The sequence below is a fragment of the Echinops telfairi genome, unplaced genomic scaffold, assembly GCF_000313985.2.
Source record: "Echinops telfairi isolate 266 unplaced genomic scaffold, ASM31398v2 ScPeMD7_53;HRSCAF=182, whole genome shotgun sequence".
NCBI classification, from domain to species: Eukaryota; Metazoa; Chordata; class Mammalia; order Afrosoricida; family Tenrecidae; genus Echinops; species Echinops telfairi.
This window is the reverse complement of record NW_022103951.1, coordinates 2,166,597-2,190,921: the sequence shown is the minus strand read 5'-3', so window position 1 is coordinate 2,190,921 and position 24,325 is coordinate 2,166,597. Positions and strand designations below refer to the sequence as shown.

General features: G+C 48.0%; 2 protein-coding genes across 2 annotated transcripts in view; one reads left to right on the top strand and one right to left on the bottom strand.

Moving 5' to 3' along the window:
* POLA1 (DNA polymerase alpha 1, catalytic subunit) overlaps positions 1-15,241 on the top strand; it is a 333,656-nt gene extending 318,415 nt beyond the window's left edge. The window contains exon 37 of the mRNA XM_045290755.1: positions 14,115-15,241. Coding sequence (XP_045146690.1) covers positions 14,115-14,254 — 140 coding nt within the window. The 3' untranslated portion in view covers positions 14,255-15,241. The remainder of the gene's footprint in view (positions 1-14,114) is intronic.
* A 5,956-nt stretch (positions 15,242-21,197) lies between these two features.
* ARX (aristaless related homeobox) overlaps positions 21,198-24,325 on the bottom strand; it is an 11,375-nt gene continuing 8,247 nt past the window's right edge. Inside the window, exons 5-6 of the mRNA XM_045290672.1 lie at positions 24,210-24,324; positions 21,198-22,471 (exon numbers count right to left, since the gene is read on the bottom strand). Coding sequence (XP_045146607.1) covers positions 22,231-22,471; positions 24,210-24,324 — 356 coding nt within the window. The 3' untranslated portion in view covers positions 21,198-22,230. The remainder of the gene's footprint in view (positions 22,472-24,209; position 24,325) is intronic.

Here is a 24,325-nt window from a genome sequence, read left to right as displayed (position 1 = left end):
AGTCCCTAGTGGGGCAAGTACGCCTGCCTCACTTGATGGAGTCCCCATCCCATCCCCTTCTGTCAGGCGCATAGCTCCAGTACAGCATTGGTTTGTTTTAGAAACAACAAGTTTTGTTGTTGCTATTTGGTAATTGGGCTTTCTTCTTCTGGAGAACTGGAGACTACATTGAATCTGCACTGTCTGAAAGGCTGTGGGGCGGTCTATGAGGGCTGGGCTCACAGCACGGCCAGCATCCAAGCAGTCTTTACTGTGGGATTCCCCCAAATACACAAGGACTCCCATTACCTGAAAGACCTTCCCCCCTCAAGCCCCTAGAATCTTCGATTTGTAGAAATCTCAGTGAGGTTATTTTGCCATCAAACCAAATTTGCTTTAGCGAAGCAAGGCTCCTGATGCCGTCATCTGGCATGTTACAGACAAATTCCAATTACTTCTCTACTTCAAGCTATTGTTAAACACTACAAGCTAGCTGACAGTAAAATTATAAATACAGGTGTTGTCACACTACACTATAATCAGAATTTTAATTTGAATTTTCATTTGTAAGGCCTTTTTTTGCGCCGCCCCCCCCCCCACGTGAAAATGGGAATAGAATTAGTTTTATTGACAGTAAAAAGACATTTTGAAAGCTTCCTAAATCATTACCTGTATTTAGCAGGAGGAAAAATTGTATATGTCCATGTAAAAAGAAGAGTTTTATTATCCCATATTTACTCATTATATTTGGTGGTAAATAAAATGGGGGAGACATGTTTGACAAATGATTGACGGGGCTCACAAGGTCTTTCCTCTGTCAGAACAATAGGCCGACATAAATATATATTTTGCTTTTGTTTAGTTCCGCTATTACTAATGCAAACCTGTAGACAAATTCTTCCAGCAAATTAAGTCGAGCCTGTTGGGAGTCTGCAGGCAGTGCTAAACTTTTTATTTGGCAATTTTCTCTTCTTACCCAGATTCGTCATCTGTGGCGCTCCTCTCCCCCTCCCCTCCCCCTTTGTGTGGTGGTTGGAGCGGGTGCCCCCTTCTCGAGTCCTTTTTTTTTTTCCTCTCCCTCAAGGCATTTAGTGTCGTGTCTGCCAGATTTCAGTGATGAGCAGCGAATTGCTTTTAAAGTGGGCATTATGCCAGTTCAGCAGCACAATGGAAAACCAATCTTCCACCATTCTACTTTTGATGCTGTTATTGTAGCATTTTAGATAACTGCTGCCACAAAAAAAAAGAAGAAGAAGAAGAAGAAGACGGGGAGAGGGGGAGGGAAAAGTTGTGCTCAATTGCTACCAGTTAGTCAAGTTAAATCCAGAGTAGCATTAAAATGACTCTGAAAACTGTTTGTCAGGGGTCAGGTGCCTTCAGAGGCTGCCGCACATGGGATGAGTGTTCGATCAGGAGGGGCTGGGATGAGGGAGGGGTGTGTGTGTGTGTGTGTGTGTGTGTGTGTGTGTGTGTGTGTGTGTGTTTTCTCCCTTTATTATTACCGTGACTGACCAGTTTTCTAGATAGCGCTTTACTACCTGTTTACTTATTGTCTTCACTTCCCTGTCGGGAGGGTGAGGGGGGAGTCAAATGTTGAAAAGTTTCCCGAAAGTGCTAGAAATAGCAGGAGAGTGAGTTGGTCAGGGTGCTAGAGTTTATGCAGTGTGAAAGCACAAAAAAAAAGAAAGAAAGAAAATGGGGGGAGTAAGAGCGTAATTCGCTGGTTTCTATAGCAAGATTACTGTTTTCTTCTTTTTATCTTCACTTTCCAACCACTGGGTTCACTGTCCCACTTTTGTTCTTAATAGCACAAATGGAATGTATCCTCTCTCCCCTCCCCCTTCTGCCTTTGCTTGTGAATGAAAGGGACTCCTACTATGACTGTAGGACAGATGGCAGCTGGAGATGTTGTCGCCAATGGATTTGGAGTGAGCCATATTTTTAAATTCAAGGCCAAATAGATGGGCTATTTTGAGGGTGACAGCAACACTGTGCCTCAAGCCTGCTTCATTTCCTCCGAAGTTATTTAAACTTTAAAAATTACCTAAATACCCTCTAATCTGTGCTCAAAATAATTGAGTTGTGATCTATTAGATGGGCTGCAGTCATATTCCGAGCAACTCAGATTTCTGGACTGCCTTTCTTCTCACAAGTTTATTTTCAGTCATCTTTGTACTGCTCTAATGAGTCTCTCTCTTTAAGTTAATCAGAACTATAGTACCATCAGCTTCTAAAGTATCAAGAGGGCTGGAATTTCTGTCTGTCTTATTCATCCCCAGGGCGTAGACCAATAGTAGGCACTCCGTGAGTATTGGTTGATTTGATGAGTAGCTCATGCCTTTCCCCTGGATGCCTTCTGTTGTGGTGTATCTACTTAGTCATAGCTTTCTCTCCTTCAGTAGAATGCTAGATGGCACTACTGCAGTAGAGCAGTCTTACGAATTTATTTATTTTGAATCCTTCCCAACCAAATGTTACATGACAGCTAATGGGTAGTTGATAAATATTTGTTGAGGAAACAAGTACAGAAGACAGAAGAGTTTAGTTGCCCAGTGAGGTATATGCCCCTTTGGTAGTAGAGCTAGGGGTAGATTAATGCGCCCCCCCCCAATCAGTAGTTACGAATCGACAAGTTCTCAGCCTGGTGTTAGTCCAGAGTCCTTTTCTACATACAAGGGAGCCTCAAATTGTTCATAGAATGCTTCCATTCTCTTTTAATTCCATTTTCCCACAAACTTTTTGAGGCACCCTCATATGTTGACTTTCTGGGTCAACCATATTTCAAATCCATCCATACTTTCCTTCAGTCTCTAGTTTGGGCAATTAAGGTTTTTTGAAAGCGTGGAAGGAAAGGCACTGATAATGCTCAAGTTAGTATTTATAACCATCCCATCCCGTTCACCACTGCCACCTAGAAAAATCTGTCAAACGCTCTCCAATGTGAGTACCAAAAACCAAACCCACTGCCATTAAGGTGATTCTGACTCATAGTGACCCAAAATATATAGCAAGGCAGTAAATCTTTATGGGAGCAGAGAGCCTCGTCTTCTCCCACCCTATGTGAGTAGGCCTGTCTTCATATGAGAAGGAGACAGTCCCGCATAATGGAGCCACATACATGATAGCAGTTAGACCTCCCTTCCTCCCTCCACTTCACATACCTTATCTGTGGCCTTGAGGTTTAGTCTTCTGCCCTGTCTTCTTCCTGTCTCCCTCAAGCTGCCTGCTGCATTGGCAAAGTGAAGACTTAGGGCTGCTGAACAAGGTCATAGGCTTCAGAGAATGCAGGGACTCCAGTCAAGAACTGGGCTGTGAACAAGAGACCTTGCTTTCCCTTGTAATCCTTGAGGCGGCGTCAGTCTGATTTAGCTATAAATGGATCGCGACAATTTGCGAGTCAGTAAAACCCATTTTGTAATGAGCTTTGGACTAAGCATCGCAAAGTATCCATTGAGGAATCTGATAGTACAAAAATGAAGTGCCATGTGGAGCCTCGCTTTTTGAGAGGTAGACCTGTGCAGGCTAAACATACTACAGAAGTGGAGGCGGTAAGGTTCTCAAGCTGCTAGCCAGTCCTCTTAAAAGAATAACATAGTGAAAGCCTTTTTAAAAAATAAGAATAATTTTTAAGTAGCAGATAAAAGAATGTTCTTAAGCATATTTGAGAAGAGCCCTAAATGTGCAATGGGTACATTCCCTAATGTGCTCCTTCCATCTTCCGGTCTGTGTGCTGTCATTTGACCTTCATTCCAAGAGGAACAAACTGAAATGAGGGTGTGGGTTTTTAGTAGAGTAAATGTAAATACACATAGAGCGAGACATTTTACCTTACATATCTTTGTGTCAACATGTCACCCAGGGGAGGGGGCCGTGTTGAGCATGTTCACTATAGTATCCTATGTCAGCATTGGTTAAAGTTCCGAAGATTCGGGAAACCTTATAGAATATGAGTGCCAAAGAGAATTTGAGCATGTTTTTAGATAAGTCATGTGGGCTGAGGAGAGTTTAGAAGAAAGAACATGCACTCTCTCTGTGGCCTTGAACCAAGCCTTTGGGCCATATCCCTCCTAAGTAAAGTCTCTTCTGTTTAAATTATGGAATTGTTCTTCAGACAAAATACTAGACTATATTAACAGGTCAGCAAAATTTCTTGGTAAAGGGCCCAATATGACATATTTTGGGCTTTGAAGACCAAGCGACCGGTCTCGATTGTCAGGTGCCATCGAGTCAATTCTGACTCGTAGGGAACCCGCACACAACAGAAAGAGACACTGTCCTGTCCTGTGCCACCCTCACAATTGTTCTGTTGGAGCCCATTGTTGCAGCCACTGTTCATCATCTCAAGGGTCTCCCTATTGGTCCCACCCCCACCCCCAACCTTGTACCAAGCATGATGTAGTTCGATGATTGATTAATCGATGCTTGCAGCTGTATCTTCTCATTTTGAGTCATGCCCTATCAGCAAATGAAGGTCTCAAAAGCTTTGCACCGTCCATGTCATTAAGATCCATTCTACTTTGAGGGGGCAGCTCTTGCCCTGTCGTATTTTGAGTACCTTCCAATGTGAGGGGCTCATCTTCCGGCACTATATCAGACAATGATCCACTTCTGATTTTTCAGAAGTGGATCATGTATTCCTTTTTCCTTATCTGCTGTAATCTGGAAGCTCCACTAAAATCTGTTCACTGTGGGTGACCCTGAAATACCAGTGGCATAGCTTCCAACATCGCATCAAACTGGCAGAGGAGAAAGATTGCAGCCATCGGCAATATGAAAACAAATGGGCCTGGCTGTATACTCGTAAATAGCCCCCTGTTTTGGAGTCAACCAGCATGATCAATGCTTGGTCCTTATAAAGAGGAAGTCTTCTTCATCAAATCTTGAATTGTACAGAAAGAAGTTAAATTCCGTTCCTTTCATATTTATTAATTGCTTGACCTTGACACCACCTAGGCTCTCAAGAGGCCTCCAGCCTTTCTCTAAGAAAGTGTTTCCTGTGACGGTCATTTCTTCAGCTCCTTGATGTTAGTTGTGATGGAGAAAGTATTACAATAGGGTGGAACAGTGCCACCTACTACCTCCCCTAGACATTCCTTGAATCTTTGCTGGGGAAGAAGAATTTAAAAGGCAAAAGCAACCGTCTTGGTTGATTAACTGGTTGATTAACCAGTTAAGGTTTCAAGATCTATGGTCAATTCTGATGAAACTAGTGAGGAATTGGACTTAGAGTGTCTCTGATGCATGCTGGAATGGCACACACGATGCTCTTCAGATTTCCAAGAGACAAAAATCACATTGCCTTAAAGGAAGACTTCATTCCAGAGAGAGTGTGGTATATAGGTGCATAGAGCTGAAGAAGCTAGAAGGTTGCTAATACCAATATCCTGAAAGCCCTGGTATTTCAGACTTCACCTTTGGTTCTCTAAACAGCTGGGCTGCTTTAATGTTTTGATTATATCTGATGAGTCATAAATCTAACACTGTACCCACGTAACATGAATATGAAATCCAGTGCATCCAAAAATATGTATGTAGTGTAAAATTTGCCTTCATATGTTTTTCCATAGATAATTAGTTTGATGGTTAGCAGCCATTTCAAAGTTTGCCTTCTCTCAAATTTCTTAAGGCTTTCGATCTTCCCCCATCTCTTAGGCCTTCCATGGTGACTTGGTGAGCTGTTTGTAATATATGTACCCCAACAAGTTGGAAAATAATTTGATTCCAGTTTTTCTGTAGTTCCACCAGTGTGCCTCAATCACTTTCCCTAGAATATGGGCAGACTCAAGTGAGTGTCTTCTAGCAAATAGAATGTAGGCCAAAGCGGCAGGATTCATTTCCTGGGTTAGGTTCCAAAAGATAACGGCACCATCTTGGGCACTTTCTCTCCCTTTTTCGTTCATTCATCCTGAGGGAGCCAGCTGCCCGCCTGGTGAGAAACTGAGTCCTCTATCCAACAGCCCAAAATGAACGGAAGTCTAGTGAGTAAATTTAGAAGTAGACTCTTTCCCAGTCAAGCACTCAAATGAGACAGCAGTCTGGCTGACACCTTGGTTGTAGAGAAACCTTGCACCAGAAGCACCCAGCCAAGTGGTGCCCAAATTCTCGACCCCCAGAAACAGTGAGAAAATAAATGAGTGCTCTTTTCAGACACTAAATTTATGGACTAATTTGTTACACAGCAATAGGTAACTAATAAACACTTAGGCATAAAGCTTGTCATATGTGATACTTAGGGTTTTTTTTGCCAATATGGCACCCGATGGAAGATATGGGTGTAGTCTAGCCTGTCAATCAGGCCACAGTCTGTTGGTACCTCCTTGTGGGTGTGGCCTTCTCGTAAGGAGGATGCTGGGAACTTATCCCCAACCCTCTCTCTCTGCTTCACCCTCCTGCTGTCAATCCACGAAGATCCACAAGACTGTACCCACCAGCCTGTAATCTTCCTGCATTCTGCCTCATTGCATGTAGCTGCGAGTGTCAAAAGGGATTTCTGGCCTAGTATCAGACTGAAGGGCTTGATCTGGACTGCACTGGGATGTTTTCCTGATATATAACTCGTTATTGATATAAAGCTCTCTCACATTTCTATGAGTATCTCTGAATTTGCTTCTCTAGTCAGCCCTACCTAACACACCATATGCTAAAACATTTCTCATAAGCTGTTGTATAGTATTTTGCATGTAGCACGCAAACCTATAAATGTTTGTTTATTGATCCGTTAACTTTATATAGCCATTTACTGGTTTATTATTTTGCTTGAACACTTATTTGACTTAGATTAACCAGAAATGTTCAATTTAGGGAAATGTTTTTTAAAACATCTTTTTTGTTCAACGCAGTGTCTTGGACTATAGCATCTATAAGTGCATGGTACACAAATGGGGAAAGAATGTGAACAAATACGGAACCCTGGAACGGCTAAGAGCCCCTGGAAGAGTTGGAGCTGTGTCCCCTCCCAGTGTGCAGAAGGGATTGATTGTTATTGGGGGCTTGCCTTAGTGGCAGTTTTTGAAAAGCAGACTCTTTTCCTATCCGCAGCTCAGTGAGTGGCCCCAAACAGCTAGGCTCCCCAAGCAAGAGAACCTGTTCACAGCATGGCTGTCATGTTCGCATCCAATGTTGACTATGCCATTGTTCTACTTCTTTACATTGGTCAGACCTGTCTCTGACAGCAGCAAGGGCTGTGAGAACAGGACACTAATGAGAAGGAAAGCTATCTAGGCTTAGGAGCCACCAAGGCAAGGCCTATGTTCTTTCACCTTTATCCACAAAGCACAGGAGTTTGGCTGGTAGCACAGCTCTTGGCCCATACAGGAGGGTGAAAAACATTCTTCAGGTACCCTTCACTCATAGTTGTTCCACCCTGAGGACCTGTTCTTCGCTGGCCTGTTGTCAATGGCCACTTACACTGGACCATGGCTTTTACCATCATAGCTTTTACTTAGACCATCAACTGTAGCATTGACTACGTGTTTGAACCTTTACTTGGTTCCAGAAACTGGGTGGGCACTCTAACCCAGAGGAAAAGAAAAGTAGGCAGATGCTTGACGTTCTGAATAAAGAGCCCATAAATAAGTCGAACATTTGTGAATCTGAAACCAGTGCCCACTCCCAGTCTATACTGACTGCATTTTACTTTCCTCCCCCATCTGCCTTGCCCTCCCAAGAATGTACTGGAGCCAGTGCATACCCACACCCTGTTAGCAATCCCAAGCCAACGACCTTCACATCCCGAGGATAACACCTGCCACTGAGAGCCATATTAATCCGTCTGAAATCCTTTTTGTGTCCAGGTTTAGAAAGCATTGTGAAACATCAGGGTTAGGAGTCGTATGTGAACAATAAAGCTGACCCCAAACGTCAAAAGATTGAGGTCTTCAGGATAAAGGCTATTGGTCAGCAATGTTTTATCTATGATAGGTGGCTATCCGGTCATTGAAATTGGGTACACCTGAAATTTTTGTAGTACTGCTTCTCAGTGAGAGAGGTGTAACATTAGAATCTGGGGATCTTTAAAAAGTAAGTCAGCAAGCTTGTTCCTCTCCGTCTTTAGCCTTCCAAAAACCTACAAGGGTGGCATTGGGGGGTATGTACAGGGAAGATAGGTTGAATCCCAGTTTCCCTAATTAAGTAACTGTTTCCCAAGCCCCCTCCCTTTCCTTGAGCACCACTGACCTGGGCAATAATCATCTTTGCCCTTGTCTGCCATACCCCATTGATTAGACAGTGAGATACTTTGAATGTCTCCATTTTCTCAGGAGTTCGTGTGTATGACAGAGAAGTATTGACATCAAATTCTAATGTGGTGGTTCTGTAGCCCATTGGCTTTGATGAACTCACAAGCCTGAGTGTGGAATACCATGAGGGTTTGGATTCATGGCAGGATGAAGCATGTTTTCTACTGGGGCAATAACTCCATACTCTAGGCCTTTGGTAGAGCCTGTCCTTAATAAAACTTAGTTGCAAAAATAAATAAATGAAATAAAAGTTAGTTGCAAATAGCTTGTTTGGGGAGGTCAACATTGTGTTGCGTTTTTTCCACCTAAATGCCATGTGGAACCATTTGAAGAATCAAATTTTGCTGGTTGTTCAGTGTCTCCAGGACAGAGTTTGGTCGTTACGGTGTACAATACTCCTGTATACCACCATGATGTCTCTTTTTAAACATTTGTGTAGTTTTAAAAAATTGCAATAGTCATTGTAATTCATTGAGCATGCTGTAACACAGAGATACGTGGAAAATACAATCTGTGTACCTGATTGCAGGTAACGGAGTTAAATGTGCCAGCAATTTCCAACACAGTTTGATATTTCCTATAATAAAATATAATGCAAAAAATTAAATATCCAATATCAATGGATTCTAAATGGTTTTGATATTTCTTTTTGTCCTTTCCCATGAAGAGTAATTTATTTCCCTTTTTAAAGTGTGGGCAGAATGATTACTAGCGCACTGTAATGTAATTGTGTTGCATTGATAAAATAAAAATTGTCCTTTATCTGTGTCCTGATAATGTTCAATTTACAGGCTGGCTTCTCTGCCACCTCTTCAGTGCTTTGAGTATTCCAGTTCTCCTCCCTTCCTGCTCTGAGAGCGCACAGAACTGTTTGAAATCCACTGGTACAATTGTCAAATCAATTATTCATTCTCTGCAATTATGCTCGCACAAAGAACATTTTGCTGGTCTGAATGATGATTAAATTAACAGCTATTCCAGCTGCCTGATAACATCTAATAGAATATTCATAAGCCCAAAATGGAATGAATTATCTCCATTAACTTCATCATGCTCACTTAATTACATGCTTGTTATTGTATTTACACCTTGTTAGATACCGCTGAAGCTGATCCAGTGGCTGGCCGGGAATTGGAAGCGTCTGTCATGGGGCAGTTGGAGCGCGTTTTGTAGGAAATGCTATTTATTTTAAATGCTCCACCTGCTGGGAGCCGAGGTTAGTCAGCAGCACTGAGATGAATTGGGAAACGGGGTGTAAAAAGAAATAATGTGCTTCTGACAGGCTCCGTGGCTTTTAAGTTGCTCTCATTCAGCCACTTCACAAAAAATTATTTTATTCCATCTCTCAGTGATGATGACATGATTGCTTTTGGGTAATCATTTACCATTCTGATTTTATTTTTTGAAGTAAATTGTCTGAAGTAATAGGTTCTTGGAATTACAGCGTGCCTTGCTTTTTTCTTAGAACTTTATTTAAGCTTGTCTTCCAGCATTTAACCCGAGTCCCCTCTTTCGTTTGATCTTCTAACTTTATTTATACAACAGTGCTTAATGATCCTGCACAATGTGGGGTTTTTTTTCTCCCCTCTCTACCACCACCACCACCCCCAAAAAAAATTCTGTCCAGTATGGTTGACAGTACTTTTTATAACCTCAGCAAGGAGGCTGCATGGGCAATTTTCTTCCGACATGACAAATACAAACACCCAAAACCCAACCCTGATAGAATCACTTCATCCAGTTGAAAGGAAATTTTTTATCTCTTTCAAGGTGACTCTGTCTCCACTGAAACATGGTAAGGGGCGCAACTCTTCACCTTCCATTTTTCACCGTGGATGTGGCGTTCATTGTACTGTCTCCCCCTTCTCCCCCATCGCCCTCTGCTCTTGGCCCAACTTCGGGGGCCAGCCCTTCCTCGGAGTGGGGCCCCTACCTCAACTCCATTTGCTTATCGCATGCAGGGTCACTGTTCACCCCACTGAGGCTGCCGTAAGCCTGTGTTTACTGAACATGAAACCAGCCCAATGGTGGCAAGATTTATAATCACACTTCTAAATACTTGTCAGATCAGCCTAGTAGAGCACTTGAGTTAAACCATGGAGATTTTATTCTGCTCGGAGGCTGTATTTTGGTATCAACAAAAAAGAAGAGAAAAAGAAAGCGGAAGATAATTATTTTTAAGTAGGCCTGGATCTGGCTAGTGGACAAACAGAGAGAGACTTGAGGCCCTTGGGAACTTGTGGCCATCAGAGGCAGGCTTTTCTGGGCGGCACAGGGTCACCGAGCCTTGCGAGCATTGCGTGGTTAGTTGCTAGATGGCACAGCCAACCCGTGTGCCTGGCACTGTGCCGGGGGAAGGTTTTGCCTGGAGGATAATGGAATGGAAGAGGACCTGTTTCCTTTCTTCTGGGGAGTGTGCCGTGTGTATGTCCACGCCATTGGAGTCGGGGTGCCACTTGCAGGCACGGTGCCAAGCCCGAGTCAAGGTTATTGATTGATACTCTGGAGAAAGAGGACCCACTGCTCCCTTCTGGGGTCCATGGTTCTTCATTGAAGAGAGGCCCCATTTTCTTGTGACACCCGGAAGCTTCCTGCCTCCCTCCCATTAGGGCAAAGCTCGAGGTGCATTGAGGGAGGGCGGCTACGGATTAGACAAGGTGGGAGAGCTGAGAGCTGTGTGGTGGGAAGCCATGCAATTAAAAAACTGACTGAAATTATTACCTGATTTCATAATTGACAGAATATTTAATTCAGATATAGTAAATTGACACACCTCTACACAGAGACAATTATGACTGACTATATAACACCTGACAGAATCAATTATAACTGACTGTTGTTTGATACCTTTGCACGGAAATAAATGAAACAGACATTCTGAACAGAGACGGCTGCCGCCTGTGTGCCGAAGCCTGCCTTCCTGAAAAGGAAATAACCAGGAGGTGAGGTTCAAATGCCTTTGCCTCCCAGTTTCTAGTTCAGTGTCTTTGCTTTAGGTCCAAAAGGGGTTGGGTAGAGAGTGAAATTGCAACGAGATTCCTGCTTTCTCCAAGAGGAAATCAGATGAAATATGTAGAGAGTTCTCCCGCATGAGCGAATGCTCAACTTTCTCCCCTCTTTGCCCTGACGTTTTCTTCCGTCCTTTGACTTCTCACGCGACGTGTGTGCGACAACTTCAGCCTACAGTGATGCGCCGAGTTCCACCTTGAAAATATACTGTGGCCCGGTGAGCTCGAAGATTCGACCCCTTTGAAACCAAACTGGGAGATGAGTGGCTTACCTTGTCATCTGCTACAGCCATTTGTAAATAATCAATACCGAGGTTCATGCACCCTCCATCCCCATTTTCATTGGGGTTCAGGGCAGAATAGTTTGGGCAATTATCATATATACTCGTGTATAAGCCGACTTTTTTGAGCACATTTTTAATGCAGTTTTTGTGGTAAAATTAGGTGCTTCAGCCAATATTCGGATCAGCTATACTCACGCATATACGGTACTTTTTAACCACAAAGAGCAGAGTAAATAAGCTTTAGCCATACGAAGGGACTTGGAAAGTTTGTGGAAAAATCCCATTTGCTTTTCATGCCATTATCCCACGTACTTTTGGAAGCGCCCCCCCTCCCCATGTATGTTCTTCAGATGTTTCCCCAGGGAAAAGTCGTTTCTCTTTGGGGGTGTTTTCAGATGGGTGGCTTGTGGTCAGTGCCTCAGTCCATTCGACCCGATGCTGCTGGTGCTCTGTGTGGAGAACGAGTTTCCAGGGTGAATAGTCCCAAGTCTTTTGTCCTCCTGGCAGCATCTCTGTGAGCAGGGGTGGGGTGGGGTGGGGTGGGGGTGGGAAGGGCTGCAGCACATCCCCTGAAGTAGTACTCCCTAGAATGCCTGCTCGGCAGCCCCTGCCAGAGCAAAGGAAGGAAATGGCCCCATGAACTGGTTTCCACCATTGAAGGACGTGGATTTTGCTTGGAGTTTTCAAAAGTGGTGGGTGTAGTATTGACAGAAGCAGGGTAATGGTACTAATGGGGGCGGGGGTGACTACTCCCCCCTTGGCCCCCACCCCCTGACGTGACCTGTGACAGCTGGCCCAGTGCTGCTTCCTAGAAGACCTTCCATATGTTATTGATTCTGTTCTCATTGGGGGGAAGCCAGTGTGTGCTTTTACCCGCCTCTCCGCCTTGCGCGCAATGGTGCCCGGGCCGTATTGACCGGCTATGGGATATGCTGGTGGTCACAGTTGTCTTTTTCAGAGAAGAGCACCGAGTGACGCTGCTTGTCATTCTGACTCTGCTGTGTGGCAGCGTAAATAGTCCCCTTTCTAACCAACCTGGTGGGAAAAGTCAATATCCCATCAGCAGAGGAGGTAAACACGTCAGGAGCTGTGTCCTCTCCCTTCCTCCCCTGCTCGCTCCTCCCGCCGCCCCTTCAATGCACTCTGGGCAGTCATCCGCTTCATTTGTGGTGTTCACTGGCCTGGGGTTGTGGCCTGCGGCTTCAGCCTGCCACAAGGAGCCACACTGGTTGGGCCACTGTTGTCTACTCCCAGCCTTCTGACATTTACAACTTTGAAATTGACTTTTCTCTAGTCAGTTAACCTCACACACTTCCCTCTCGCCTCCCATTTCCCAGCCCCTTTGGGCATTTCAATCCTCTCCACAAAACTTTGTTGTGTTCGAAAGATGGTGGAGAACAAATGTGAATGTGTAACCAAGGAACAAAAACCTTGAAACAGAGTATTCATTTTCCAGGTGTTTGGCTGTGGGCTGCAGTGTGGTTCTCTGGCTTCAGAGTGTGGGTGGGTGGGGGGCAGGGGGAGGGGGAGTTACCTCCTCCCTGTGCTGTCTCCAAGTGTTCCCTTCCACTTCCTTCCCCACTCCACCCCCAAGCGCCCTTGGCTGTCTGGCCCTTGTCTCAGGCCAGCAGATTTCCTTTCCGGGGGCCCTCCCTCTGGTCTCCCTGCTGTGTCTGTGGGCAGGGCAGGGAGGGGGGCCTGGGGCCCAGGTTCCCTGGGTTGGTGTTTCTGGGCCTCTGATTCCCAGCTGTGTGGCCACACTGCCTGAGCCTCCAAGCTTCCTCTGCCATAAAGTGGGTGGGAGGCTCCAAACCTGCCCCACAGGGTCCCCCAGCAGCTGTGAACAAAGACTGTGTCACCAGAACCATCCTGGGGCAGGGTCACTTACCCAAGGAAACCACCTTCTTCTCCAAGAGGTGGGCCTACTGCTTGTCACCACCCCCTGTCCCTTAGAAAGAGAGAGAGACAGAGAGAGAAAAGAAAAGAAAGTTGATCTAGGGAGACTAGAGCCTGGGAACTGCACACCCCAAAGTTCATGGGTACACAGTGTGAACCAAGAAGCGCAAAGCGATCTGGCCGGTTGGCAGGGGCTCTTGCGACAGCTCACCCCTCTCTGCCTTCAGCAAAGGCAGTTTGGTGTTGCAGCGATGAGAAGCAAACAGAAGGGACTGGAGAGAAGCTGGCTAGGTGCTGTTCATTCAGGTGGGGCACCCATGACCAGGTTGGGCCCTGCCACTGTCACACCCTGTGAAATTGCATGCACTTGCTTGGACGCGTGACAAAAGTGATGTCTGTGAGGGGAGCTCACCTTGGCGGCTGCACATGGGTGTGCACCTGCAGATAGCGTCAGTCAAGGCGGCCCACCCCAGGGAGCTGAGTCAGCAAGGTGCTGCGAAAGGAAGAAAGGCAAAAGAGGGGCCTCTCTCAAGGACTCTGTGGCCACCCCCGGCCCCCGCCCTGGGAGAGGCCCAGGACACTGGGCCACCTGAGGGCCAGAGCTACGAAGAGCATCCAGGACCCCTTCTCTGAGGCTAGAGAAACACTTCATTGCCTTTCAAATTTCTTCTTCGACTTGTAATCTTTTTCCTTTTTTTCTTTCTCTTCAGAGAAATTGAAGATTTTAACCCCCAGAGTTAAAGAGGACTACAAAAAACTCAAGAACACAGCAGAGCAGTTTTTATCCCAAAGTGGCTACTCCGAAGTGAACCTCAGCAAGCTCTTTGCTAATTGTACCTTGAAGATCTAAGGGAATCCCAGAAGCCAATGGGGCAAGGGGCCAGTAGTGGCTGGGTCCCTACTTCCTCTGCACCTCTACTTCCTCTGTACCTCGGCTGTGTCTCACATGGGTGTGGATGTGACCTGGGGACAGGGAATGACCAAAGGAAGGTTGCAAAGATATTTAATGTACCAAGAGCCAGCGAAAATAAAAATAGCCTTCATATTTATAATGTACCACTTTTAAGCCCAACTCCGTAGCCCTTGCCAAATCACCAGGAGATCCAGTTTCTTCGTGTTATGGGCTGGGTTTCTAGGAGAGGCAGGAAGGGAGTGACAAGACGTAGCTCTAGAGTATTTAGTAGAGAGAGTTCCAGAAAGAAGTGAGTGGAGCTTGGCCGGGGGCTGTGAACACTTTGCCTTTTCACACACCAGTTGAACCCAATGTAAGCCCACATGTCTCCCCCAGCCACTTGCTCTTGTCTAAGTGGAGGGCAAGATGGAGAGGCTTTGTACTTACTAAACAAAGCTACTTGTTCATTGTATTGCTCCAAAGTCCACCTCATGTACACACACTCATGCACATTCTTTGAACAGGTGTTTTATACGCACATTCCCACCCCCACCCCCCTTCTTAAGTAGAAACTTGAGGTAAAGGTTTATATAATAGGAAAACAACATTTAAAATAAGTCAATGTCCTTAACTATTCATTTGAATCAGACAGAGGTGAAGGTGAGGTTCGCTGTGTCTGGGATGGGGTGTACAGAACACGGGGGGAGAGGGGGGCTGAGTTGGCCCTGGTGCTACTTTTCATATTCCTGAAGAATGGCGTGCTCTTCACTAGACGCACACTGTGTTTCGAGGTAACATCCTTTTTTTTTCCACATCATTGGTAAGATTATACTAACAAGATATATTTCCTCTTGTACAACTGTATTTTTTAACTCTCTACCTGTGTGTTCTTAACAAAAATGATGCTGTGCTCTTCGCTGAGGAATAAAGTTGTTTGCAGGGAAATGAGTTGCAGTGACTCATTCTCAGGTACAAAGAGTTGACCAGAGGTGACAGCAAGGAGTACTGTCTAGAGCAGCGGTTCTCAACCTGTGGGTCGCGACCCCTTTGGGGGTCGAGCGACCCTTTCACAGGGGTCACCTGATTCATCACAGTAGCAAAATGACAGTCATGAAGTAGCAACGGAGATAATTTTATGGTTGGGAGGAGTCACCACCACATGAGGAACTGTATGAAAGGGTCTTGGCATGAGGAAGGTTGAGAACCACTGAGCTAGGGAGAGGCCAGCCCTTGGCCAAACCTCAGCCCTGTTCTCTCATGGCCTCCCAAGTGAGCTCCTGCCTACCTCCGAGGTGCTTAGTGTGATTTATCACCTCATGCTTCCACTAGTAGTCTGGAGCATTCCTGCGGGCTTTGGGGCTTTTACCAGCTGGGCCATGGGTTCATTTGCCATGCTGACTTGGATAGCAGCAGAAGAGTGTGGGCCAAAAGCCCGGTGATGTCGCCTTTTGAAGAGCCAAGTGATGGCTCCTGGGAGAAAAGGCCACCAGAGAGAAAGGTCACTCAGCATTGACCCTGGTGGAGGGATATTTATTATTAAAGCAATGGAGGCGAAGCTGCCTATCATCTCGCTTGGCCTTCTCTTTCCCCCTCCCTCCCCCTCCCCCTTTCCTCCTTTCTCCTCTTTCTCACTCAGGCTCTATGTACAAAACACTTTGGGTCTAGGGCCCTGCCAATTATTTAACATTAACGCCTTGGACCTTCTGGTTCTGGGGCAGGTCAAAAGGTGAAGCACCCAAGTTGCTGATGGAACCCCTTGTGGTTTTAAATGGCTGTTGCCACATCAGGTTATGCATATGGTTCTCTAAAGTGTGTTCCTCCCCCACTTTTCTTTCCGAAAAGAAAACATGTTTTTCTTGATGTCTGGGATTATGCTCAATACAAATGGAATGATACCCTGGGTTTGGATATCAGGGGACTCAAAGAACTTCACCCAGAGCTCTTTCTTGTCTTTGCATCCGAACTGTAACCACCTTGAGGGCAGGAACCATGTCTATTGAAATCCAGTCAGGCATCTCTTTGTACAATCCCCCTAAAGAGCTAATGCAGCCGTTGGTATTTTCGGATGCAAATCTGTACCTCCAAGTGAGTGAAGAGGTTTAGTCTGGGAGGCCTGTAGGCTCCAGTCTTGGTCAGGAAGTTGACACTGCAGCTAAGAAGTGGACAGACCCAGTGGATCTCTGTTAGGCGGTAGAGACATCGCCTTGTGGGAAACGTTTCTACTCCTTGGTTCTGGTTGGTCCGCCACTGGCCCACTGAGTAGAAAAGGTGTGGAAAATGCTGCCTGATTTCTTTGCACGGAAGGAGCCCACCCCATGGGTCGCCACAGGCACCCAGGCCTGGCTCTCAAGCTCTAATGCTCACGGTAACTGGATGAAGCACGTCGGTCAGTGGCAGGGACTGTGGGGCCAGGCGGGTCCTGTCTATTCAGTGCTGCCCCGGGATGATCTGGGGTTTCAACAGAACCAGAAACCCCCTGAAGCTTCCCCATTTCGAAACCTTATTAGCAAGTAATTTTTCAAAAATATATGATTCTCAACGTGGTGTGAGCCAGTTGAAAACCTCTGGGCTAGACTTTCCCACAGCCAAGGAAACCGTTCTCTAAAAGAACCCGGCTCTTCTCCTAGCCCTGACCCTCAAAAGTGGAATGGGACCAACAGTCAGGGGAACAGTTACCTAGCTAGCAGCTCCCCTCGTCCGCTTGCTTCCCTAGCTTCCCAGAGGCTCAGGAAGGCCAGAAGATGAAAATCCGATCACAAGCAATGCTCCCTAAGATCGCATTCACAATTGCCGAAGACCTTGGGGGCTGATCAAAGTTTGGAGAAAGACATGGACAGGAATGACCTCCTGCTACCCCTCACACCTCCACCCCTGCTTACCCCTCTCCCAGCCAGCACCCCCACCCTGACTGACACACTTTGACAAACAGCAGATTTCAAATGTGTCTGGCAGAAGATACAAAGGTAAGGGAACTCCCCAAACAGATCGCCCGATCTGGGTCTGGCTATTCACAAAACCAAACCCAGCCTCGGATGGACGGAGGGACTGACCCTGGAATTGGAGGCTGTCTTTCTCTCCTCCCCTGCCCTCTCCTTGGCTTTCCCCCCCTCTCTCCCTCTCTTGGGCCACTCACCTAAATATTTCTTAATTGAACGGTTTGTGGTGGAGCTTCCTTATAGCAGTTTAATAGATTAACTCATCTGCGCCAGCCTCAAATTTCAGATTAAAATTCCTTCATCCCGAAGGCAGCATTATCAGGTTGTTGGAGGCTGTTTTCAAACCTTGGTTTTGAATAGCAGCAGCTCTGCATTAATTTAACCACTAAGCTAATAAGTAGGTTTCGTTTTGTTATGCTAAGCTTTATTGCTTTTCTTTTGATCAGAATGGTGTTGTTGAGCAAAGCAGCAGACAAGGCATTCTTTGATGAGGGAATTAGCGCTCCATTCTTCCCCTATTATTCATAGCGCAGTGGAATATGTAAGTACCTGAGGGTGTCAAAGGAGCCCAGGTTCTATTGCAAAGTGCTCGCCTTGTTACTCTCAATAGCTGACTATGAGATGATAAACCGCTTAATACACTGTGCTAATTGGATGAGAGCAAAAAGAGATGGGAATTAAGGCGAGGCGAAAGGAGAAAGTGCAGCCAGCCTTCAATTCACTCTTTCACCACTTTAACCGCACCAAAGGAGGCACAAGCTTTCTATAAGCAGACTAGAGGTTTTGTGCAGAGATAAAATGAACATGTTAGTGGATTCAAGTAATACACTAATTATTGCACAGTATAAATACCACTACTGGTTTTATAACAGGGAGGTAAACTTCTTTTGAGAGGGTTATAGGATTGCTTGGCAGTGGTGTAGAACCTAATAAGGGCCCGGAGTAATAACCCTGGATTAACAAAATTGCTGCTTGTAGAAGTATGATTCAGGCTTTTACGAAGATTTCCGGAGAATGAATAAAAAATGACTGACTGACATTTCTTAATGTATAACTAACTGGTAATCGTTCCCTTTTCTTTAAAGGAGGGGAAAAATTGTATACTTCAAACTGGACCATGAATAACATCCAGGGACAACACGACTTCCCCCCACCCTCCCCTTTTGAAAAATGCTGCCCCTCAATTTTCAGGTAGTAGGGCGGTTTGCTCCCCACCCCCAGCCAAGCTGCCACCGTCAGTGATAACTTTCTTGCTCAGGGAACTGTGTTCCGAAATTCTACTATCGTCCCTGTTTAAGACCCCTTCGTACAGACACACTTTTGTGTCTACGCATACACACGTGCTCCCATGTGCCGTTTTTTCTCAAAAAAGCAAGCAGGGCTGATCTAAGAATGTCTCCCTCCCTTTCCTCAGCCATCAGCCCCGCTTCCTCAAGATAGACAGGATTGCTGCACTCAAGGCAGAAACAAAAAAGAGAGTTCCGTGTGCCCTGCTGCGCTCTGTATTAGAAATCCAAAACCACACGAAGCAAATGTTTGCAGCATTGCAGAGGAGGGAATGATAAGCAATATGGGACCAGGCCACTGGCCAGGGCCAAAGCTGGGGACTTCTTGCATGTGGTGAAGTTTCCTGAGGTGCCCCACCCTGCTGCTCACCAGTCACTCCCTAGTCCCTCTACTTACCAGGCACCCAAGATGTTCCCAGAAAGTTGGTGACTGAACATTTGGGGTGTTTACTAATCATAGTAGGCCAAGTCCTCTCTCTCTTGCCTGTCCTCTTTATGGTGTGAATGTAGCACAGGAACCCACCCATTTCCCTCACTCTTCCTTCAGGCCCCCAGCAACTTGACCCCAAGATGCATTGGGGGGGCGGGGCGGGCTAGCTGGTGAGGGGCATTGGGCTCTGGGTGTGAGAAGGGCAAGCCGCCTGACCTGGGCTTTCCCAAACTTCCCTGGCACTGCACATGGCCTCCACTGTGGAAGAAGTTTGCTTAAGTTTTTTTTTTTGGGGGGGGGTGTCAGCCTCTCTCAGCATTATGATGGTGTTCCCAGATATTGGGGCCAAATTGGGTTGCCATTCATTAATAATGCTTACAATAAGATTAAATCATTCTGGAAAATCTCATAAAATCCCCCTAACTACGCTCCAGTGGCTCTTTCCAATCCCCATCATTCAGCCCTTGGGGAGGTTTGGAAGGAGAAGAAAATTGGTTTCTTTGCTTTTAATGCTGCTTTGAAAAGATACTCAGAGTTTGTCATGCGTGACATGTCACATGTTTAATGTGGACTTGCTGGAAGTCAGGGGGTCTTTAGCGTGTGATATTTATGGGGAATATTAAGTGCAGAATGAGGTCCCTCCAGCTGGGAAATGTTGAAAGAATAGGAGGCCCAGGCCTGGGCTTGTTTGCGGCATCAGAATGACATAGGATTAAGAGTTTGTAAAACAAGGCGAGGGGTTCTCATTGGCCAGTAATAAATGTAATCCTTGGAGGTAATTTCACGCAATTTGCTTCTGCTCCATGGAAGGGTCAAATGAGAAAAAATGACTTAAAAAAGAGTTCATTAACAGGAAGAATGGTACTGTTTCTCCTATACCATCCAACTCGCAGCCTGGAGAAAAAAGCCCGACCTAAACAAAAAGCCAACATCACGGAAAATTGATATTGACCACCAAAAGGGGGGGGGGCAGACCTTCCCCTCACACACCTCCTGCACCTGCCTGTCCCCTCCCCAAACTTCTGAGCCAGCGTCCCTGACCACGCTGAAAAACCAAAAAAACGGCCTTTGCCCAGAAGCTCCCTGGAACCCAGAGACTGGAGATGCTGGGTCCCCCAGGCTTGGTCTAGGAAGGAGAGGTTCCCAGCAAGCCTGCTAACCCCAGAGGAGTGTGGCATGGGATGGGCCTAGAAAGGGGCTTGTCAGCTTAGTCCCTGCATCCCAGGCCAGGCCTTGCCAGTCCAGGGTCCAGCCCAGGGTGGTGGTGACCCACCGGAGGGCCACACTCCCACCAGCCAGGTCCGAAGGCACCCTGAAGGGGTGCAACTCACGGGCAGGGGAACTGCTGCCCTTGCGTCCTCTCTCCTGGCCCCGAAGCGCCCGCTTCCCACTCACCCCCGCGGCGCCCGACTGGCCAGTGGCTTGGCAGGCCGGCTGTCACCGCTAGGCCCAGGCAACAGTCACACTGCTCCCTCCCCGCCCCCGCTTGCCCCGCTCCCCAAAGGTCCGGAGCGCTAATTACTGCAAATTGAAACTAATTACGCTTCTCTTCCCTTTCCCATCACCCTGGGAGCGTTGGCCAGATCCCGCCCCCGCGGGCGGGCGTCGTCGGAGCGTTCACCCAAAGGGTGCGCCCAGGGGCACCGACTGTGGATCGCTTTGGGGTTCCGTGCGAAACCTGACTTGTTTGGATTTTTTTTTAAATGTATACGCTTCCCAACGCCTGGATAAGTGATGTAATGACATTTGTCGAGTTAAGATCTGCCACTTGGATGCCCCTTGCTGCCTTTCCTTCACTGTTCCCTCTCCCTCTTCTCTCCCTCCCGCCCTCCCTCCCTACCTCCTCCCCACCAGTGAACCAGGGAGCCCGCCCCCTCCCCTCGGTAGCTAGTGCCCCGGCTCCGGGCTCTCGCTCTTACCTGTCACCTCGGACTGCGCTCCGCCTGGTTACGTGGCACGGTCCCCAGCTTCCGAGCCCAGACTCCCCCGTTCGATTCAAATCACTGACGCCGCCAGCTACCCCACCTACCCGCCTTCCCTCCCACCCACCCACCCACCTTCCGCAGCCCGGGACCCCCAGCGCCCGTGGAATCGAACGGTGCTTGGAAGAGAGCGACATCCGGAACCTTCCGGGGAAGTCGAGGGAACCCTTTTGAGAATCTGTCCAGGTGCTCACACCCCAGGGACCCTGGCCTCCCGCCGCCACCGCCGCGTCTCCCTCAGCGCCTGCATGGAGCATTCACACTGCCTTTTGTTAAACATATAATTTTTTTTGTTTTATTTTGAGCGTGACACTTCTCCACTAGATAGCAAGGAAAAGTGATAACAAGTACACATTACACAAAAGTACTGTACCATTGCCTTGATCTGGAAGGTTTCAGAAGCCTCTACAGTTAATAAGTTAAATAAAGGGCTTGAGTACATAAATATTCGTCTAGGAACCTACCGTATCTACAACACAGTAAGAATCTACAGGAGGACAAACTTTTACCATACCACGCTGAGTGCAATTGCCGTTATAACATTTCAAATATACAAAGCTCTGTTCTCTTTTTTTTAATAACAATGGTATGTACAGAATCAATAATCACAGTTTGGTGACTTCAACAGTCCATATTCTAGCAGTGTATTTCCCTTTGGTTTGATATAAAAACCTTGGTTGGTGTATGATAAAGAAGAGCACAGGAACAAGACGCTCTTTCCTTTCAAAGAGTGCACTGTTCGCTATTTTACAGGCTCCCGGTGGCTTCCCTGGCCCAGGCTGCTGCGCGCCGGGGCCCCGCGCTGGGGAGATCAACCAGAGCGCCCAAATAGGTATTTTAAGAAAATCCAATCCAATCCAATCCAATCCAAAAAGCTAAGAGGGGAGGGGGCGCCAGAGGAAGAGAGAGGTTGGGCTTTGACTTTAATTTTATTTTTTCAACTTCAATTGAAGGCGTCTAGGAGAGAAAAATCCGCCCCCTCCCACGCCCCCCATCTTTTGGGTCAAGTGAGAGCGAGAGGGAGTGGGTGTCCGAGTTGGAGCGAGGTGGGCAGGGGCAGGGGCGGGTGGGCAGCCAGCGAGGCGATGCTACGTCCCTGTCCCTCCCGTAGCGCTGAGCCAGGGCTGCCCCGGCCCGCCTGCTTCCAGGCTGCGGCAGCGCGCGCGCTCGCTCTCGGGGCCTTCTCGGGGTGGGTGGGGCGGGAGGGGGGTGCTGGTCCTCTGTTTCCATTTGGTCTTGAGTGGTGCTGAGTGAGGTGACCTTTCGGGGCGCGCCCGGGGCGCGCGGCGGAGGGCTGCCTTTAGCACACCTCCTTGCCCGTGCTGGTGCCCGGCAGGATGTTGAGCTGCGTGAGCTGCGCCGCGTGCTCCTTGGCCTTGAGCCGCAGCGCGGCTATGCTGGAGGCGCGTCTGTCCGCGGCCGCGGTGGCCGGGTCGGCCAGCGCGCCCGACGCCACCGCGCCTTCCACGGCCGGCGTGGGCTGTCTCAGGAGCGCGGCCGCGGTCGACGCGCTGGTCAGGGGGGCCATGGTGGAAAAGAGCCTGCGGGAAGAGCACACCGACACGGCGGGGTCACCGCCCCGAGCGAGCGCCCAGGGGCGCGGCAGCCGCCGGGCTGGAGCGCACGGGCAGGGCTCTGCCGGGTCAGGGAAGTGCAGGGGCCGGGGACCCTGGCTGTCACTAGCGCGGGCTCTGGGGTTTAGGTCAAAAAAGGGGTGACTGCCAAGGCCCGGGGCGCTAACCGCCTGCCTTGCTGTTGGCCAGGCGACAAGGTGGAGAGACAAGTGAAAGAAGGAGGTGGTGGGGGGTGGAAAGGAGGGAGAGAGTGGGGTCCCCGCAGCCCCTGACACGAAGGGTGCCTTGGCTAGCCCTTCTGGGCACCTCCTGGCCCCTTCCAGCCACAATGAAGGAGTGGGGGCGGACCACCCCAAGTCCAGGTATGATGACACCCCTGCTCCACCCTGCCTTCACCCAGAGCGCCCCCAGCCGCCCCCGCCCCTCAGGTTGCCCTAGCCCTGGCCCCGCCTTTGGCATGGCTGCGCGGGTGGGCGGAGCAAGGACCCAGACACCCTGGGCCACCCACCCCCTACCCCTGAGAGCCCGCCAGGCTGCCCTCTCCCTCCCACCTAGCCTCCCAGAGCGAACCCTTGCTGCCAGCCTCCCCAGAGCCCCAGCCCTAAACTCCAGCTGCGAAAGGCGGCTTTTCCAATTCACTTATTGTCAGAAGGGGGAAAGCAGGGTGGGTGAGGGAAGCGCCTGCTCTTCCCTTCCCCTTCACTCTGCCGCCCCCCCCCAAAAAAAAAAACCCCAAAAAGCTGACTGAGGGAGAAGGGGTGGTACATTCCTTGGTTCCATTAGGTAAGCTGAGGCACTAACTACACTTGGATGCTCTCGCTGTTTATTTTAGTGATTTGTAACATGCAACTAATTTTACTTCGTTGGGTTTTTTTTAATTTTCTAGAAGACGATTTTTTGTTAAGTGGCTGCGCAGTTGGATGAATCTATTATTTCTTTGTTCTCCCCAAGAGAGATCATTGAAGCAGCATTCAGTTTTATTTTCACTGCACTTTCCAACTTAATACATCTCTCCTTTGTTTCTTTGTCGGTGTGATTATACAGACTTTATTTCATCATTCGATGTTCATTTAAAGAAAGGGGGTTATAATATAGGGTGAACGGTTTCTTTTATTTCGTTGTCTTGTTCCGCCGTGGAGGTGGGGGTTGCACATATGGGGATATGGTTGGCAGCAGGGTCACTTCAGTGACAAGGAAGAGAGAGTCAGGGGATGAAGAAAGAACCCCATGCACCCAGAGGGCCCTGGGGCTCCTGGGAGGACCAGGGCTCAGTCCCCCAGGCTGCCAGGCTTTGGGGCAAGAGCAAGGATTATTTGCAAAACTTGAAAAGTCAGCCCTGCTCTGTGCCTACAACCTGTACAGGGTTACAGGAATGCCACCTGTAGTGGGGGCTGTGCCTGCCACCCAGTGGGGCTCGGGCAGCTTTCCCTGGTCACTCTTTAGTTGTGGTTGCAGTTGTTGCTGCCCCTGCCCTCCCCTTTCCCACTCAGTCCCAAGTGAACCCATTCCCTTGAAGACCCACTTTTTCTTTTTTAAAAGCAAAGTTACTTAAGAGAGTATTTTCTTTGGCTCAGTGTCTGCAGTGGGGCCAAAGAGAAGATGGCTGTGGCCCCTGCCTGCCTTCCTGCTTCTGTGTGTTAATGAGACAGATGGACGGACGGACTGATGGGCAGACAGACAGACACTCCCGGTGGCCGCGGGTTACCTGCCAAACGCTGGGCTGATGAAGGCCGGGTGCCGGAACACAGCGGCTCCGAGGAAAGTGCTCAAGCCCAGCGGCGCCCCGCTGGGCGGCAGGCTGGCTGAGCCAGGGGGCGGAGG